Source organism: Dermacentor variabilis, unplaced genomic scaffold (assembly GCF_050947875.1).
Source record: "Dermacentor variabilis isolate Ectoservices unplaced genomic scaffold, ASM5094787v1 scaffold_14, whole genome shotgun sequence".
NCBI lineage: Eukaryota > Metazoa > Arthropoda > Arachnida > Ixodida > Ixodidae > Dermacentor > Dermacentor variabilis.
The window spans coordinates 17,548,361-17,567,354 of NW_027460302.1; the positions used below are offsets into that span (position 1 = coordinate 17,548,361).

At 45.3% G+C, this 18,994-nt stretch overlaps 1 protein-coding gene across 2 annotated transcripts in view; it reads right to left on the minus strand.

The window, feature by feature from the left end:
* The window catches only part of LOC142567725 (cytochrome P450 4V2-like), a 283,152-nt gene that overhangs the window by 150,525 nt on the left and 113,633 nt on the right, over positions 1 to 18,994 (minus strand). For both annotated transcript variants that reach the window (XM_075677900.1, XM_075677901.1), the window contains one exon: positions 13,616 to 13,768. In XM_075677900.1, the coding sequence (XP_075534015.1) occupies positions 13,616 to 13,768 (153 nt within the window). The remainder of the gene's footprint in view (positions 1 to 13,615; positions 13,769 to 18,994) is intronic.

An 18,994-nucleotide genomic window follows, 5' to 3' on the forward strand; every position in this document is an offset into this window, starting at 1 on the left:
TTTAGGCACTGTGGGGGGTCAAACAAGAGAGGTCCTAATATACATCCTTGTGGTACACCAATTTTAGTTGTTTTAGGGTGTAAGTGCTGGATACATTATATTCTCTATATCTCAAATAGTTACGTAATTATCGCAGTGCCGGGCCAGTTATACCAATAGAGTCTAACTTAGCAAAAAAGTATGCTATGAACAAGTGAATCGAACGCTTTAGAAAGGTGAATAAATGATGCGCCAGCAAAATGTGCAGTGTCAATTGCCTGGCGAATCTTGTTTGTTAGAAATATTAATTCCAAATCAGTTGAGTATCCTTTCCTAAACGCAAATTAGTTTGGTGACAGGATACGCAATTTTGATAAATAATTTGATAAGCGTGTTCCGATTAGTATTTCAACAATTTTACTAAAGCATGAATTTATAACAATAGGGCGGTAGTTAGACGTTAGACGCTTATCTCCCTTCTTGAAAGCAGGAATTATTTTGGCCTTCTAGAAATAACTTGGATAGATTCGTGTCTTAAAGATAAGGTAAACTATGTGATAGAATATTTCAGATATTAGGCACGCTATCATTTTTATGAGAGTTGTTGGGCTGAACTTATCAAGACCAGGACCTGTATTTTTAATTGGAAACGACTGCGACTATGTCTTCAGGTGTCGCGGGATGAAGGAGGTGCACAGAGATAAGCCTCGGCTAATGAATCGTCGCACCCTTCATTACCTGCCCAGAAGAAAGTAATAAAGGAGTTTGCAATGTCCAAGGGATTATGAAGAAGATCCTCCAATTGTATCGTAGTTATTTCGGCATTGATTGGATCGACCTAACAAACAGTTGAATACTTACCATTGCTTTTTTACATCATTACCGTTATACCTAATTTCATTTTCATAATACGTCGTTTTAGCCTGTTCGGGTAGTTTTCCTAGTAAGTTAGAACATTTATTATACCTTTCGTGAAGTTCAGTGTTAAATGTCTTTTTTTTTGTTCTGTAAAGGTTATCTTTTTTTCCGTCAGCAATTTAGCAAACTGGTGGATAACCATAAGTTACGAGCAGCTGAAAACATTTTTTTACAGTTCATTACTACCGAGGAATCTGAAATAGCATTAGGAATTATTTGTCAATGTGTTATAGGCGGTTTCATGGTTATCATATGCCATTACTGGTGACCAGTCTGAAGTGGCAATTCATTCACTAAAAATTGACGAATTAAACTTCTTTCTGGTGAAGCTTGCATCGGTAGTGCCAGCAATAGAAGTTAAGCGCGCGAATGTTAGGTAATGATCAGTTATTGAAGCTCGGACAACACCACAGTCAGGGTTAGTAAGAAGATTGGATAGCATGTGATCGATAAGCTTGCCCTGTTTATTCGTGGGGGAACCAGTTGGAACAGTAATTAGGTTTTCATATCCGCTAACGTAATATTAAGCGCAATGTTAAGCTAACGTAGTCATTAAGTAGTGGGTTGGATGTATCTAAAAGGTTCATATTAATACGCCTATGATAATGCCATTTTTCTGTTCGCATGTTTAATTTTGCAGCAGCCTAGGACTAAGCGAAACGCGCTACCAGATCATGAGGGTGAACGATAGATGCAGCCAACTATTAGGTTTTTCTCATCTCGTGAAAAAAAGGTATCGTGAAATTCGACCCAGACAGATTCGCAGTTCGCCACGTCGAGTGTCAAATCAGATCACCTATCAAAACGCAACTCGCAGGATACAAAAATAGCAGCACCACCATGATTACTGTCATCATGGTGGCAGTATTCAGATGAGTACGAAAGAAAGCTATACGAGTTATTGCGAGATGCAGATAGCCAGGTTTCACTAACGCCAATAACAGAGAAATTATGACGTGTAGATTATGGAAAAGTTGTGATGCCATCGATGCTTTTCTGTAGACTTTGCGCATTGAAATGGATCAGTAAACGGCAGTGCGATGAAAAATAAGCCTCAAGTTCTTCAGGTAAAACGTACGAAGCCATTGGACACAACTTAAATATTGAAAGTTGGAAGGCTTATGCAAAGTTAGGTAACAATAGATAAATCAGAATCAGAAGCAATGTGAAATACCCGACTAACGGGACATTTCCGCACTTTGATCTGAAAGTTTTCCGTCCAGGTGAAGTGCCAACTTTTTTTCTTCTTTAAGGCAAGCGTCCTGGAGAACAAACACTTATTGTCTGGCGATAGATGCTCATTGACGTATATCGCCTCTCCTGAAAACCCTATACTTCGGGTATTCAGTCGGACCCTTCGCGCCTTTTTCATGAATTCAGTTTTTTTTTTTTTTGCTCGAGAGCAAAACCACATGATTATATTCCTTTGACCAGACTTTGCTGGTACGCGATGAACTGTGTCGACATCAGTGGCTGAAACTGTACAGATCATTTTGTCACCGATGGCAGTCAGGATTGCGGTACAATCCTCCCCGTGGGTACAGGGCACCCCCTTTATATCCAAATTAATTAATCTTCAGTATTGCTCAAGTCCAGCGACTTTCTTTGAAGGTCCTCGTTTTCTGCATTCAGAGCGCGGTTTGCCGCGGATAACTCAAGCTGTTGCGATCGGGTTGACTAGTTCGTTTAGAAACTTTAGGCTGTCATCCATGCGACCAACCTCAGTTGTCATCGCACCGACGTCTAAGCCTGTGTCCTGAAGCTTAGTTTGTATACTAATAACAAGCCGGTCAACTAATTCGTTCAACCGATGTTTGAATATAGCTTCTAGCTCGTCCATTCGCTCACAAAATTCAGCATTTGTTGGCATTACGAGGATGGCTGAATAGTGAACACAATGTGAGCACAGAAGCAGCGAAAAACGATAGCAGCAACAGTAGGAGCAGTAGTTGCAGGAATTGACAAATTCTAAAAAAAAATTAAAGAATAAAAGCAACCGACTTGTGAAACCAAGGAAATTCGCTTAGTTGCGTGCTTGAGCATGCAACTGTTGCTGCTACAACAGTAATGCTCTCACGGCTTTTGTGGCAGGAATCCGGACTGCTTATAATGCCGCTTGGGGGGTGGTTTCAGCGGAGTTCGCGCCGAGACCAGCAGGGTAGTCTGTGCCACGCCGGCACGTGTACGATGCAAGGATGATGAGCCAGGTAGTCACCGCAGCTATCTAGATGACAGCCGATGCAGCTAGCCGTCTGCAGAACGTGTAGATTGCTCGTCTAGTGTCATTCAGCTTGAACTGCTCCACGGCTGCTATAGTCCTGCAGTCACACAACCACGTTTATGCTCTCCCGAACACATGCGCCTGTCGCCTCAAGCCACTGCATAGGTCACTGCTGTCGTTCTCATCTGTGTATATGTACTATATCCCACCTCTGACATGCAGCTTGAAAGAAATTGGGCCGTTGCCCATACTGTTCTCACTGTTGCTAGCAATCAGGCTTCGCTCTCTGTCCTTGATTTTAACTGCTCGACTCAGATTCGTCGCAGAGTCCTGTCCTTGGGCGACATCTCGCCTGTGAACGATGGCGAGATATCGGCTCTAGCCAAAATTCCGTAGCCCTCTGATTCCTGATTCCTCTAATTCATCGACTCTCAGGAACCTCTGATTCATCGACTCTCACAGACGAACATAGCACGATGATTGCCCCTGATCTTCCCACACAAGCTGCTGACCTCCGCCGTTTGTTGGAAACTTACCGCAACATTTGTTGCCTGGACTGCCACCCTTTAGAACAGACATCGATGGTCACTCATAGTATTTACACCGGAGATGCCAATCCGATACGCCGCCGGCCGTACCGTGTTTTACATGCTGAACGACAATGATACAACTAGAAATTGATAAGAAGTTGACTAAATGCGTCATCGAGCCATCGTGCAGTCCGTGGGCGTCCGCTGTTGTCCTTGTCAAGAAGAAGGACAGCAGTTGGCGCTTTTATGTGGATTACGGCACCTAAATAATCACATGCGAGGATATCTACGCCTTGCCGCGTATTGATGGCACCTTGAACTGCTTGCAGGGAGCCAAGTACTTTTCATCGCATCTCCGATTAGGCTATTGGCGAATATCGGTAGATGACATGGACCGTGAGTAAATTGCCTTCGTAACACCTCACAGCCTCTACGAATTCAAGGTTATGCCGTTCAGCCTTTGTAATGCCCCGGGAACCTTTGACAGAGTGATGGACGTTTTAGTTGGCGGCTATAAAGGGTCCACATGTCTGTGTGATCTAGACGATGTCATAGTCTTGTCACCAGCCTTCACGAGTCATCTAATGCGTCTATAGGCTATTCTTGCTGTTTTCTGACGCACCGGCCTGCAATCGAACTCATCCAAGTACCACTTTGTACGTCGTCAAATAAAAGTTCTTGGCGATCTCGTCAGTGCCGCTTGCGTTCAACCCATCCCTGACAATATTCGCGCTGTCCAGAACTTTCCTGTTCCGTCTTCTGTCGCAGTCGTAAGAAGCTTTGTTGGGCTTTGCTTATATTTCGGTCGTTTTATCAAGGATTTTGCCGAAACTGCTCACCCGCTCAACGACTTATTTAAGAAGGACGTTGCTTTCACACGGGGCCTTGCTCAAACCAAAGCCTTCTCCGCCCTTGTTCCCTTGCTCACGGATCCCCCATTACTGGCTCAATCTGATCCATCTGCCGCCACTGAACTTCACACGGATGCCAGTGGCCATGGAATTGGGGCTGTACTTTTTCAATGGCAGCGCAACGCGCAGCCCGTAATTGCATACGCCAGCCGCTTCCTATCATCCACCGAGAGGAATTTCTTAATTACAGAACGGGAGCGCTTGACATCAGTTTGGGCAGCTGCCAAATTCCGCACCTACTTTTACGGCTGCATATTTTTCTGTAGTTACCACGGAAAAATGTGCCACGTTTCCACGTAACTATGGTACCACGGTAACGTGGCAACGTTACCAGGTTACCATGCCTTGTGCTGGCTCTCCTCACTTAAAGATGCCGCTGGGTGATAGGGTAGAAGGGCGCCACGGCTTCAACAATATTCACTTGTTTTATAGAGGTCAGGCCCTTTGCACAAGGACGCCGACTGCCTCTCCCGTCATCCTGTGGACCGCTCTGAATATGATGCGCACTACACCGACTTTTGCGTCCTCGGCATTTTCTGACCTTCACGACATCCACACTGAACAAGCGCGTGATGTCCGCTTACGTGTTCTCATCGATCATCTCAGTTCTGGAAATTCGAAGCTCACGCTAAACATGTTCCTGCTCCTCGACGACGACCGTCGCAGCTTCTGCCCTGAGGGACAAGAATATTTACTCGCTGTACCACGCCATCTCTGGACATCAGTCCTTGAGCAGTTTCATGACGCCTCTACTGCAGGTCACCTAGGCGGTTCGCGTACTTACGACCGCGCAAGGCGCCGCTTCCACTGACCAGGCCTGTAACTGTGTGCACCGCTACGTTGCAGCCTGTGCGATCTGTGTGAGCCACAAAAAACCTGCTGTGCTGCCCGCTCGACACCCTCACACCATCGATGTGCCCTCAGAACTATTATTTCGTGTCGGTCTGGATCTTTTCGGCCCTTTTCCGACGTCAAAATCTGGCTATAAGTGGGTCGTTGTCGCGACTGATTACACGACCATGTACGCGATCACGCTTGCTTTGCACAAGCTGCGCAACTGAGGTGGCAGACGTCCTTTTATATGACGTCATCCTCCATCACGGCGCACGTCGGCAGCTCCTGACTGATTGAGGCCGCACCTTGTTGTCCCGATAGTTTAAGACATATTTCGTTCCTGTTCTGCCGAGCATAAGCCTTCCACCGCCTACCGCCCTCAGATAAACGGACTGGCGGAGTGGCTTAACTGCACGTTGACAAAAATGCCGTATATGTACGCTTCTGACGACCACAGTGATCGGGACAGCCCGTTGCCCTTCGTGAGCTTAGCCTATAATTTGTCCCGTCACGAGACCGCTCGGTTTTCACCCTTTTATATTCTGTTGGGCCGCCACCCTTCTTTGCCCTTAGACACACTGCTTCCATCCTCGATGAACACTCCCGCTGAAAAAAAGCGGAAGACACCTTGTCGAGACTAAAGTGTGAAACGGCGGAAGCCTGACACCATTACCAATGACGATTTGTTGCGTATGAAACACCAAGGAGGCACGCAACTCGTACACTGTTATGTGAATGTTTCTTTGTTTATTAAATGCCTGCAAGGTCGTTTACGCCTATGTCTATCGTTTCGATGTCTTCTGAGTCCATCATTCCAAAGCTGTCATCTGGGAGGATGTCGGCTTGCAACTCATGGCCGATGAACTTGTGCTTCAGTGGGTCCACATCCAGGATTGCTGCTTTGCAGCGCCGAACTGTTCCAGCGCCGTTTCTGGATCAGGAGGAGACCGTCTTTCATGGCGGTGTCGGGGTGTAGTTGGCCATCCTCATCCTCCACTTCGCTCGATTGACTTGCACTTGCTCGGCTTGCGGCGGCAAGATGGCGGTCACGGCGCTTCCGAGCTTCATTCGCCTTGGTACCAGGAGATGCAGCGAGCCGCTTCAAACGCATTGCCTCTCTTGCATTGGCTCGTCGCCTCCCTGGACTCTGTGGTTTCGGACGCGGCTTGCCGCCCGGATGCATGCGGCGTATACGCTCAGCCTCTCTTAAGCGCCGCTTGCGTTCAGCGGCTGCCGCACGTCGCATGTTGGGGGACACCGGCTGGGCGACACGAGGCATCCTTCAAACACGATACCGCAAAGTAAACTACCGCCACCGCCGCCGCCACACCACAACCAAGCAGACGGTCGCCACGCGTGCCTCGCGACAGTGACGTCAGGCCACAGAGCGCCCAATCGGGAGGCCACCTCAAGCGCCTGACGACAGTGACGTCAGGGTGCACCGTCGAACACACGGCCGCCACGCGTGCCGATGTGATGAGTCATCCCACGCAGCGTCGAACCACCCCGACAGCCGCACTTGACGACAGTGACCTCACGCACGCGAGTCAATCAGGAGGCGCACACCTGCGCCTAGCGACAGTGAGGCCGAAAAGCTGTGACAGTTTCTGCTAACGGCAGGTGACCTTGACAATGAGCCCCATTATAGGCTTCCGCCTTAATATGTTCAAGATATTTTCGCCCGGGCTGACATTGCACACCACTTTGCCGGCTCTTGGCTCACTGAGTTTCAGGCCGCGCAGAAGATCTGGCACAATATCCGACATTAGGCCATTCGATTTTTCTCATGGCTCTGTTGTCCTCCTATGGACACAATGGAACAGCATCGGCTTCTCTGAAAAGCTGCTGACGTGCTACACAGGGCCCTACGCGATATTGTGTCAGCTTAGCGATGTGAACTACGATATCTCTCCACTGGATCGCGTGTCCCCACGGACGTTGTGCATGTGTGCTGGTTGAAGCCTCACTTTGGCGCGAGTTCACCTCCCGTATAGTTAGCGCCGCGAGGACGCCTTTGCGGACGGGGGTTCTGTTAAGGCGGAACCAAGAGTGGCGCCAGTTAGAAGACGATTTGAAGTGTCGAGGCGGAAGCAGTCTCGAGAGCCATCTAGTTTATGGATCGTTTCTTCTCTTGGTAAATATAGCATATACATCTTTATATGTGACTTCTGCAACGTAACGATATAATAACGACAAAATATTGAGAGGCGAATTAAAAAATTACCGACGATTACGTTACTTCCTAATGCGAAGTTTGAGCGCAGCAAATAAGCTGTTTCACCTTTTCGATAGATTGAGGCAAAGAAATCGAGCAACACATGTATGCGCTATCACAGAATTTTTTTTTAATTTTTCACACGTATTCCTTTAACAAAGACTCCACTAACAGTTCTTGACAGTCATGAAGGAAGCTTTGTGGTCGGAGAAATAGACTGATATATGTTCGACTTGGTACACCAATGCTTGATTCTCAAAGACGAGATGTATACAAGTGCCTCGCGAGGTTGTCACAGCCGTGGGACGCGTTACGAGCGAGAGGAACGGGATGTTCTCCCGCATAAGTGTTAGGAAATTGCTGTTTGTCTTTATGTCAAGCCGCCACCGATCTGGCTCTCTGATTGCCACCGCACAGGGCGAACGGCAGCGGCAATTTCGGCTCGGGCGGTGCACATATACAGATCCGCCGCCACCGATCTGGCTCTCTGATTGCCACCGCACAGGGGTTGCATTGGAGGAGGAGCGAAGAAAGGAATTAAGTTCGAGCCGGCGCTTTGACAACCGGAGACTCGCAGGAAGAGGGGGGAGGGGGGCGGCGTGTACGCCCAGCGGCAAACGATGGGGGCAGAAGCGCGCGCAGTAAGCGGACAACACGATAAAGGGAGGAGGGAAGAGATAGCAGCGACTGACTGATGCCGCTGACGCCGATAGTGAGTCAACCCCAGCTGCGGAGTTGGTTTCAGGGACAACGAATAACCGGCGCGTCGGCAACTGAAGAGCACCCTATCCGCCACACAATAACAGGGGGGGGGGACCCTTTCCTCCTCTTTCTGCATGGCGGCGACGGTGTTCTATGCAGTCACGTTATCTTGACTCTCTGGCGGCGTCAGCGGCATCCAGCGGTATCAGTCGGTCGCTGCTAGCGCTGGGGGGATGAAAGGGGGGCGGAGCTGGTTACGAGGCCGACGACGACGACGACGCGAAACCCAGGAACGGACGCCAAAGAGCTGCGCTCTAAAACATGTGAAATAACAACAGTCTCGTGAAGCAACGGTGGCATGAGATTTGTAACTCGGTTGATGGTAGACTCAAACATGGAGGCAGCTGGAACCTCCTTAAGCACTTGCTCAACGAGACGGAAACAAGGACAAGCAAGAGAACAGCTACAGCTAAGTTGGTTCATCAGGAAAGCCAAGATAGAACCCAGAGGGATATTATGCATAGTTTTGCAACCAAATATATCCCACTTAAACAACCAAACCAAGGAGACGAGATCCCCGAATACACGGGAGGCATATGTGAAGAACTTGACCGGGACTTCACTGAGAGTGAAGTGCAGGCTCTACACAGTCTTAATGGTAGATCGGCGGCTGGACCTGACGGAATAACTAACAAGATATAAAATAATTTAGATGATGAATCAATTTATTATCTAACTTAACATTTCTATGAATGTTGGAGAAAAGGGATATACTCAGAGAAATGGAGGGCGGCCGATACTATTCTCATACCAAAGCCAGGCAAACAACTCACTCTCGACAACCTCCGTCCTATTTCCTTAACGTCATGTGTTAGCAAAGCTATGAACAAGTAAAACTCTTGCTTGGGCTAGTTGGTTCATGCTTGAATTAATAAAGGCAAGGCGCAGAAGAACAGGACTCAAGAAGAAGAACACAAACGACAGGACCGGCGCCTGTTGAAAGAAAGGGCCCAATGTAGAAGAAATATGCTCAAGTAAAACTCTTGCTTGGGCTAGTTGGTTCATGTTTTATTTATTAAAGGCAAGGCGAAGGAGACCAGGACTCAAGAAGAAGAACACAAACGACAGGACCGGCGCCTGTTGAAAGAAAGGGCCCAATGTAAGAAATATGCTCAAGTAAAACCCTTGCTTGGGCTAGTTGGTTCATGCTTGGATTAATAAAAGGCGCAGAAGACCAGGACCAGGCGCCGGTCCTGTCGTTTGTGTTCTTCTTCTTGAGTCCTGGTCTTCTGCGCCTTGCTTTTATTAATTGATAGCTTCGGAACATGTCATCCTAAATCGGCTCACGCAATACGTTAAGCAGAACGACATCCTCCCATACGGCCTGATCGTCTTTCATCCCGGTGTGTCAACTTGGGATGGTATGCTGCTTATCAGACACCAACTTATACAGGCCAGCCCAGCGCATACGAAGGCTCTTTTGGGATTGGGTGTGGAAAGAGATTTTGATCGTATAAAGCATAAGGGAATACTTGACGTTCTCTCGGAGATAGGGTTATGTAAGAGACTTTTTAACATGATTAAAAACTTTATTAGAAACAGAACTGCACAACTCATGCTGGGAGAGCTTAAATCAGAAGCTAAGAATTTGGGAAACAGGGGCACTCCACAAGGGGCTGTGCTCTCGCCCATGCTATTCAATTTAGCAATGTCCAAGGTTGCAAGAAATCTGGAGAAAATTAAGGGTATACGTTATGTGGTATACGCCGACGACATAACCATATGGAGTGTCAAGGGTAATGTAGGACAGGAAAGTTTATATGTTGTAGAGAACACACTGAAAAACATGGGGTTGAAATGCTCGGCAGCCAAATCAATACTCTTGGTCATTAAACATGGCAGAAAAGGTTGTAAACCAAGAGGTTACTACCGAAAGATGAGCCAAGAGTGTGCTTATACACTCATGAAGGATCCGCAATCAGGCTAGCTGAAATAATCAAGGTTCTCGAGTATCACATAGCAGGAAACAATGCTAACTATAGAAAAATACAACATATCTCGAATGGGACAGATGAAGTCATTAGGTTACTAAGGATAATTAGCAATAGACACGGAGGCTTAGGGGAAGACAGCTCTTTGAGGCTAATAGATACCTTTACTCTCTGTCACTTTACTTATGTGGCTGGATTATTCAAATAGAAGCAGGCAGAACATAACCAAATTATTGTGATGCTCATGAAGCTTGTTAAAGTAGCCCTAGGGATACCCAGTATCTCTGCAACCGACAAACTCATGAGTCTAGGGGTGCACAACACAATGGAAGAAATCGCGGAGGCTCAATATCTAGCGAAACACGAAAGATTGACGAAAACAGGTGCTGGCAGGAACATATTACAGGCAATCGGTGTAGAACTGAATAGATCAAGAAGCCAAATAAAGGCAGAAGTAGAATTAAGCACTGAAGTTGGGTACAAGATCAGTACCAACCCTCGCCCCAGAAACGTGCATCCAGAATATATCAAAAGGAGAAAGGCAAAAGCTAAAGCACTCGTGCAATAGAGCAGCAGAACCAACTGGCAGCCATAGTTGATGCTGCCTGGGCGAAAGGTAAAGAACCATATATGACGATTGTATCAAATTATCAAGGGAAGGTGCAAGACGCTATCGCTATTTTTACCAAGGACCCCATGGTGGTGGAACAAGCGGAAATTGCTCTAGCCATGAAGAGTAATAAGTGGGCCTGCATTAACAGTGAGTCGAAATCCGCTATAATGTGTTTTCATAAATGCTACGTAGCTGGAGTTGCAGCTAAACTTGTTGAAAACATTGGGATTTTGAGAACTGAAATGCGATGGTTTCCTGCGCATATGGCGTAAGTAGACGAGACTCGGGTGAACCTCAATGAGGTTGCTCATGACTTGGCACAAGGACTTGCTAACCGTGACAGTCACAACCGAGCCGTTCACCATCAAGCCAGGGAACTTAGAGATCATTTAATAACTTACAATAACATTACCAAACATTACTATTTAAGACGCAGGCAATTCCCATTGCCATATTCAAAACTGAACAGGGCTCAGGCAGTCTCACTACGCTTATTGCAAACAGGTATACTTATCCCACGCCGTACCACATTAATAAAATATATCCAGAGAGGGAGATTAAGCTGGACTGCCACGATTGTAATGGCATCATTGGAATCAGACATATGCTGGCGGGGTGCCCCACGACTCTCCCCAATATCGTTGAAGAATGGACACAGTGGAAAAAAATATTCAAAGCCCATTGTTTCATGGCTAACTAAGGGCCGAGCAGATGGCCCATGATGTCGCTGAAGGGCTTGGCCATCAGTGCCAACGAGGGAGTGGCCCGCCATGGCTTAGAAAGTCGAGCCTCTGGACCTCATTACAATAAATGTTTTGAAGCACACACACGTATGTAGTTGCACTCAAATTTCTCATTTCTCAAATTTCTTACTCTTCGCTCATGGCAGCTCGCCTACGCGGCGCGGAAGAGGGGCATTTCGAAGCCTCAAAGCATGGGCCGTTTGGAGTGTCGTCAATGAAAGGCTACTCGTGCACGTGACACAGTTGAGGAGCAAGTTAATTGTTGCGGAGCAAGCAATGGTTAATTCAAGGTACATTACTGTATGTTTCTTCGGTTTATGAAAAAATAAACCCCGTGCAAACCTTTTTCTGCGGAGGACCGACGCACGGCGCGCTGACGCAAAGCCGCATTGCAGCACCCCACCGTCTCGACGACAATCGACGCTTGTGTGCCCGTTATCTTGGTGGCTGTGGCGTTGCTCGAGGTCGCGGGTTCCATACCGAGCGTGGCGGACGCGTTTCCACGGGGTCGGAATGGAAAAATGCTCGTGTACTTTGATTTAGGTGCACGTTACAGAACCCCAGGTGGTTAAAATTAATGCCCAGTTCCCCCATTATTGCGCACCTAATATGGCGATTGTCCTTTTGTCACATAAAGTGCCATAATTCAATTAAGTTTTAACAGTTCTGCCACAGTGCGATAAGCTGTGTGAGGCAATGACAGTTATTTTTGCAGGCTATGAGCAATGACCACGTAGGCTATGACCACGTAGTACAGAGAAGACTCTGTACTACGTGGACAAAAAAAGTGCTTATCGGATGGGGACCCTGACCTCACCACTCTCGTATTCCACAAGGCGCTCAGTAATTAAACATTCGCCATCAACATCGCCGCCAATTACTATCGCGTAACACAAACGGCACGGAAATGTTGGCGCACGCCGGTGCTTAGAGTGTGTGGGATCTGAATAATTAGTTAACCATTCTATATATCTTAGCAGAACATCTAAGTAATGCACCTGGGCGTCATTATTCTATGGTATTTTTCTGTCACGTGAACTCTCATTTCACACTAGAAACTCAATACCGAAGACTGGAAGCATTTACATTCGACTTCATTTTACATTGTAGGAGACCGCGCATTTTATTAAGAGCTGAAATTTGACGTAAGAAAGAAACGCTCAGATACGTTATTCTGCACAGCTTGTTTTCCCAATAAATCACGTGATGGAATAGGTGACCCAGAGGAAGGGAAACCGAGTGGCTCGATTTTTGTTCATCATGACCATATAAAGGCAGTGAAGCCAAGGAACTCGTAGGGATAATTAGATGTAGTTGAAGTTGGTGTGCAGAAAGTCATGAGGAAAGGGAAAATGAAAGTGGGTAAAGAGGTAACGTGTCTCCATTGTAATGCAGTTTTCAGAGAATAGAGCGAACCGACGTGACTAGTACGATATACACGGTGTCCGAGCCACCGTTAGTCAAGCTATTCAAGGAAAAAAAATAATTTAAAAGATACGGTGGAAGTGTGCAATATACAACGATAAGACTCAGTGTTCGGTCGTCAGCCCGCTGACGATTGAACGGCGTAGGTATTATGATTGTATCTTGCATCGTGTTATTTCCGTCTTTTTTGTTGTTGTTGAACAGCTTAGCTAATCTTAGCTGCACTCGAAGTAAAAAAAAACTATAGTTGCCGTTGCACTGTTTCATTGCGCATTCTTATGGCTATCGAACAGTGCATAAAAATTTGAGTGGTGGCGTCGTATCATTCACACAGGAAAATGTGCAATGATAAAAGGACATGAGAACAGTGCAAGAACAAATGGCGCTGGGTGTCGGAGCCATGCAGATTCTAAGCTTAATTTCAAAGTACGACACAGAACATTTAAACCAAGCTACTCCCTTGTTCTGCACTGGCTGTGGAAGACTGCTGCTTGGCTGCAAACTATCCACGATATCAAAGCTCGCTCGCTCACCCCGATCATGAACGTGTTGACCTCCTCCCTAATTTCTTCCTCGGTGAAGACGCCCTCTTCCATGTGCATGCGCAGCAAAATGTCCATGAAACTCTGCTTCCGCTCCGCCTGCGCACCTTCAATCTTATACGCCTTCTTGCGACTTCCGAGGATCTGGAACAAGACGGGAAGTTCAGGATATGGCGTTGCGATTCTACACACATGATTAAAGACAAAAAATTAGGTCATTGAAATATTACGCAATCTCAATGCGAAAGCATTATGACTTCTCTGATTACCTGGTTACATTCATGATACGTGACATCAAACATGGTCACGTGCCCTTCACATGTTTATCTTAATCCACCTTAATCCACCTTGCTTAAATTTGTACAAACAATAATTCACTTTAACAAAGAAAGACGTATACCAACTAAATAAAACTTATTTAAAAGACAAGACGTTTCGGCTTCCATACGGATGCCCTGTTCACAAGTCATCCCGTTCATGAATGTGTGAACAAGGCTTCGGTATGGAAGCCGTATGGAAACATGTCTTTTATTAAATTATTGTCTTAAATCTTGTCTTAAATTATTTTACATGCTCGGTGTATGTCTTTCTTTGTCATGTCTCATCCCGAACAGACGGGCTTCCGTCGCACTCTCGATAACTAAATTCACCTTGCCCTCATACCTGCCAACCTTAATCCACCTTATTCTCCTTGCTCTTATTTGTACCAACCTAAATTCATCTTACTCCCCTAATTTGTACCATCCTTCATCTTTCTTTATCCGCCTTAATGCATTTCAATTCCCTCTCATTCACTTCCCCTCAAGTGACCTTACTCTAACTCGCTTTAATTTTAGTTCAATTCAGCTCACTCTACTTCCCTTAGTTACACATAATTACTACGAATTGACGTTACTATACGTTTTGCTATCTTCTTTACTACTAATAAAAGTTAGTTGACAGTCAGCGCTTGTGTACTGTCCCTTATACTTTGTGGTTGCATGTGTTTGCGCTGTAAACAGTTTTCATGTCAAGTATGCACCAACTCGCCCAGAAAGAAGTTTTAATGAATCTTTACTACTATTGACCTTATACACGACGCTGCCTGCAGCGTTTTCATTGCAAATGCCTCAACATACAGGCCGAGGAATACAACACCCTCATGGAGTCCGGGACCAGCAAGTACAGATGTGTTCATTGTGTGAAGCTGCCCAATCTTTCGTCGACAGATATCTGCAAAACCGCCCGCACAAACACGCCCTCCGAGGAACCTATGTATTCCCTATATCTTCAAGACGAGGCTTCCATCAGCGCTTCGTCTAGTGTTGATCAGATGATGCAAACAATGGCTAGTCGAAGAAATGCGTTGGCCGCTGAGATGCGACAGCCTCGAGGGGAAAATGCACGCCTGCGTGAAGCTGCGAGTGGCCCGAGTGCATCTGTTCAGGTGCGAATCGCCCCCCTCTTGATCCTCTTGATTTCGTAGGTAAATTTTATTGCCTGTTTACTCTGTCAATATTTTTGTCTTTTCGTCCAATGCCTGAAAGAAGCAGCAAATTTTAGGCACCCTTACAGCGATTACCTTGGGCTGTACACTGAGCTTCACAACTGTGAATTGTCTCCATTTTTGAGATCGGAAGTGTTGAACGGTGTGTTGATCTACTAACATCAGTTGTACAATGGTTAATGAAAAGATATACAGCGATGTCATCCGAGGAAGTCTCGATTCCCTTGCTGGTTTTCTTGCAATTTGAAACACTACTTAAGGAAAAAACAACGTTATCACAAACTGTACATGAAATTTGAAAGTCAATATTGGTACCAATTATATTCATAATTTATACAAATTGTGAAAAATCTTAATCTACGCGATGAAGCTGAATGCCATAAACTTCATGAAGAGAATTTCAAGAAGGAACCGAACTCCTTTTGGGCTTTTGTGCGGAAGCAAAGTAAAGATAAACTCAGTGCTTCTCTGCTGAAGATTGGTGACAGTACTTGTTCAAAACCGCAGGATAGATGCCAAGCTTTCGCTGACCACTTCATTTCTTGCTTTGTGTGCCCTCACAGCACAACCCCTGTTATCACCTTTGATGACGGCACTGACTGCCTAGTGTATGAAAGTGTCGATGAACATGATGTTTTATCGGTGATCCAGAAGCTTCAGCCAAAACTTTCAACAGGTGTCGATGAAATTCCCAGCTTCATAAATGATGCGCTGAAATTTTTAGTACTGCCTTAAAGCATTTGTTCAACTTTGCGCAGTTGTATTTTTCCTTGCCGTTGGAAGCTGCCAGTAGTGGTTCCTGTATTTAAAGGGACACCAAAGCAAAAAATGATTTCTTCTGCATCAGTAAATTACCTTTCTACGGCACCAAAACACCACTCTTATCACGATAAGACGCTTGGTAAGCCGGAAAAAGCGCTAAAACGAAAGAAAGGTGGTGACACCTGTTTCAAGTTCCCGCACCTGGTCGCTGTGACATCAACGATTTTGATGGCATTTTCTAGGGCCTACTAATTACATATAGCGGCACAGACTGACTACATTGTGTTCTAAAGGAACCAAGTATTCAACATGGCAAGTTTCGAGAACCTCTACTCAGCCAACGTGGCCCAAATGCGAAAACATACTTTGGTATTCCTGACGTCACACTGACGTACTGGCGTCGGGGTTTCGGCGCGAAATTCAAATACTGACACTTCGACCTTCATTTTCTCATCTAATAGTCAAACCATTCTTTTGGAATGACTGCCTGCAGGGTTCTCAAACAATGCTTTATTAGTCTAAACTGATTTACCTTTTCGCTTTAGTGTCCTTTTAAAACCGCTAATGCTTGTGATGTGAACAACTTTCAGCCAGTGTCACTTGTTGTTTCGCTAAAGTTTTTGACATGGTAATCCCCGAACGTATAATTTCATATTTCAAACGAGAAATCTGTCTTTGCAACACATTTTTTTAAGAGGTCGATCCGTTGGATCAAATTGATGCGCCTTTCTTCGATACAGTGGGCCTCACGTGTTTAATCACGGTCATGTAGGCACAGTCTGCTTTGAAGTTACTGAAACCTTCGACACGGTTTCAAATAAAGTACTTCTAATGGAGATTAAAAATACGGGCTTTGTCCATGTACTGCCAATGGCTCAAAAGATACCTTGGCAGCCGTCGAAATCTGGTCAGATTTTCTGGCTGTGTGTCCGACGAATTTGTATCACCATCAGGAGATCCTCAAGGCTTCAACCTTGGGCCTTTGTTGTTCCTCGTTTTTATCAATTATTTTCCGCTGTATGTTATGAACGTGAGGGTCTTGTTCTTTGCAGATGACTTAAAATTATTCAGTAAGGTTGACAATTTAGTTGTACCACCGCGGTTTGCAAAATGACATTGGCGACATCGAAAAATGGCGCTTGCAAAAGGAAATAGGAAGGAGGGAGTGAAACTGGTTCTAAGATTTGGTGCCTTAAACCTGGGTGATAAAAGATATCAAATCGAAAGCACCACTGGTGGCGTAGTCGAAACGTGACCATTGGCGCAATCTGTGGTGACGAATCAGCTCAGATTCCAGATCGTTTATTGTAGAAACCTTAGAAACAAAGTTGATTTTCATTTACTAATAAATTCTGTTGAGCCCGCAGTAGTATTAGGAACTGAATCATGGCTTGATTCATCGTTCCTTCATAAAGAAATTTTCTCTCTTGGTTATCACATTTTTAGGCGGGAACGTGAATCAAGGGGAGGAGGCGTATTCATTCTTGTAAGATCCAACTTGTCCTGTGTTCGGGTTGATTGTGATTTGGAATGTGAATCTGTATTTTGCAAGTTGCGGGCCGAAAATGGTAAAAGTTTTTTTGTTGGATTACCGACCCCCTGGTGCTTCTTATGAGTTTGCCCAAATGATTCTTGAGACTTTTCTTGAGACAGTTCAAAGGGATCACATTATATTGGGAGGATATTTCAATCTTCCCGGTATAGATTGGGGATCGGGCAATATGCTTACACATACTGCCACAGGCAGTTTATATAAAGCTTTCTTTGGTTTTGTGCACGAAGATATGGTCCATCAGTTCGTAAGAGACCTTTCGAGTAATGATGGCACTGGTAATGTGCTTGATCTGTTGTTTCGTCATGCACCAAGCATTGTATCAAATGTACATGTTTGCCTGGTATAAGCGATCATAATGTGCTTGTAGCGGACACAATATTTCGAAATGTTTGTGTATCAAAAAAACACCTAGAACTGTGTATGCATATAATGAGGTTAACTACGCGGCACTAAAATTAGGGCTTGAATCTCGTCTTCCTACTTTTGACACATTGGCCGATGAATTAAACGTGGAAGAGCTATGGGGGGTACTTAAAAACAGGCTTTTCGAAATAAGAGATGACTTTGTTCCCCTTCGAACTCTGTCTTCCAAACGTGCAAAAGATAAACCATGGTTTCACTATCGACTCCGTTCCTTATTACGGAAAATCAGAAGTAGCTATCAGCAAATTAAAACTAAGCAATGGGATAGTCGTCACAAACAATTTAGTTAAAACGCAGCTTTAGAGAGCTCGCTGGATCTGCTAAACGCACATACTTTGCGAACTTGGAGCGGAGATTACAGGACGATCCTAAGGAATTTTGGAAATATATTAAGAGAAACGGTAAGGATGACACTTCTGTTCCACCCTTGCACTGGGTCCTACAGAATTGTTAATGATGACTCAAGTAAGGTCGAAATCTTTGTTGATTACTTTTCATCAGTATTTCAGTCTACTCATTCAAACATTAGTGGGGTCAATAGTGTTGACTTTCCGGTCGAATCGGACGAAATGTCTGAGGTGAGTGTGACGGGCATCGAGCGATTATTCAAGTGTTTGAAACCAACGAAAGCGTGCGGTCCGGATGACATGTGGGTTGCTCGGGCATTTGTACTAGCGTCGCTTACATCAAAATTCCTTATATAACAGCGTTGTTCCTGGTGATTGGAAACTAGCGCGAGTGGTGCCAATTAATAACAGTGGACAGAGTTGAGAATTACAGACCAATATCCTTAACTAGCATCGTGTGTAAGGTTATGGAACATGCGATTTATAGCTGCACCATGTCTCATCTTGATAAGAATAGCCTTCTTCATCGTAGTCAGCATGGGTTCGGGCAGGGTTTTACGTGTACGACATAATTGGTTGCATTCACTCATGAGCTAGTCTCAGCACAGAACAAATTGTTCATTGTATATTTCTGGATTTCAAAAAAAGCTTTTGACGTCGTTACGCATAGTCTACTGATCGCTAAACTTAGACGTTACAAGTTGGATGACAAAGTTATCGAATGGATTGCTCACTATCTTCGCTCAAGACAGATGTCTGTGGCATTCAACGCATGTTCCTCGGAATATGTACCTGTG